The sequence below is a fragment of the Morus notabilis genome, unplaced genomic scaffold (assembly GCF_000414095.1).
Source record: "Morus notabilis unplaced genomic scaffold, ASM41409v2 C11441903, whole genome shotgun sequence".
Classification (NCBI taxonomy): Eukaryota; Viridiplantae; Streptophyta; class Magnoliopsida; order Rosales; family Moraceae; genus Morus; species Morus notabilis.
The window spans coordinates 1-1,739 of NW_010387396.1; the positions used below are offsets into that span (position 1 = coordinate 1).

Below are 1,739 nucleotides of genomic sequence, written 5' to 3' on the forward strand. Positions count from 1 at the left end.
AAAAAAAAAAAAAAATACAGCAAAAAGATATAACAAAAGTTTGTAGAGGTTAATTTGCTTACATGGTTCTCAGATAAAATTCCCAATGTATGATCTAGCTTATTGACAATGCTTTGCCAGTGAATGTTTGATGCTTGCTGTTTTGCCACCATATTTGAATGGATATTTCTATATGACCCTCTTATTGATCTTGCCCTTGTAGATCTTGGTGCCTGTATATTCAGTTCATGGCACTAATCAAATATAGTCATACAAATTTAGATAAAGCATGATTGGATATAGAATAGAACATTCGGTCGTAGATTTGTGGAAAAGAACAATGCTATAAGGCATCGGCAGTGTTATGCACCACGCATCTACTAATAGAAGGTGGGTCCTATAATACAGGACCCACTTTCTATTAATGGTAGTGTTTAGGATTGGTGGCGCCTCCTAACAATTTTCTAAAAAACAAATGCTTACTTGAATGCACAGATTCAGGAATGAGCTAATCTCTTTCTTTAACCGGTCGCGGATCATTCCGTATATTTTCTCGACGCACGCGGTTAGATGTTGCTTAAACAGCAAGGCAGGGTACTTGGCTTCCACTTTTGCATTAGACTTTCCAATCATTCCACTGTAGCCATTCGATATTCCGATGCCCATTGAAGATGAATGGAAACCCTGACGCTGTATATATTGTTAAGAAGTGAGACAAAAATATCTTGCTGACTGTTTTCTTTCAAACCAAAGATTTCAAAATGAGCAGTGCTCGACGCAACAACCCCGCATTCATATCAAACCCCCTTAACCATTATGTGAGTTGTGTTGTCGGGCACCATCGTTATCTCTTAAAAATTTAATTTCAAGTGGAAAGGATTAGTCTTACTTTTGCCATTCTACCGAATAAGGCGGCGGGAGAAGTTCGGCTACGATGCGTGGAGCCATTAGGATTATTGCTCGCCTTGAGTGTACTTTGAAGAAGGAAGAGAAGAGTGGAAGTGGTTGAAAGCCAGTATGCAAGATCACTGATGTTCTCATGACTCTTTAAGGACAAAGTATGCAGAAAAATTACCATATTTCAAATTAATCAGTTGATCATAAAGGCAGAAAATTAATCATACTGATTAAAATCTCTATTGTACTACCTCTATCGATGATCGAATTGTATGAATAATCCTATCGAATATGTTTGTCTTCTCTGCCTCAAAGGATCTCCATTGAAGCAATGATTTGTACACAATGAAGGCAGTAACCGGTCTGTTCTTGTTGAACCGCTTATCTTCAGTGAGACACTTCACAAGCATATCATGGTTTTCCTGTTTAAAACTTACAAATTAGTCCCCAGAAAAGCAAAGGAAAATTATATTTTTCTTTTTTCTTGAAATATGCCAATAATTTCATGTTATAGCTATATACCTGTTGTCTGTCAGTGAGGGATTTCTGCTTAGTGAGCTGAGAGAAAACAGGAACTGGCTCCTGCAACACCAAATATGTATTTTTAGTTAGGTCACTGGTATAAAATATGTATGAAGGGTTATTCGCACTTGTGCTCCTCTAAACTTTTCGTGGTTTAATATCGTCGCCTCTAAGTTTTCTTCGGCAGATATTTAATCCCTAAGTTTCCAAAAGAGTAGCAATTAACTCCAATCGTTAATGGAGGTTAAGTTTTTGGAAATTTTAGGACTAATTCGGGGGTTTTAGTGCCAAAAATAATTCTAGGGATGAAAGGGCCAAACTACAAGAAGTTCAGGGAGAAT

The 1,739-nt window shown here is 37.3% G+C and overlaps 1 protein-coding gene across 1 annotated transcript; it reads right to left on the bottom strand.

The window, feature by feature from the left end:
• Positions 1-62: 62 nt before the first annotated feature.
• Positions 63-1,458, bottom strand: LOC112095254 (myosin-12; the record flags this gene model as incomplete). Its single annotated transcript, XM_024176934.1, has 5 exons — positions 63-212; positions 463-669; positions 869-1,024; positions 1,128-1,298; positions 1,399-1,458. Coding segments are annotated over 5 exons (744 nt in total), but the record flags the coding sequence as incomplete, so codon positions are not given.
• Between the last annotated feature and the right edge of the window lie 281 nt (positions 1,459-1,739).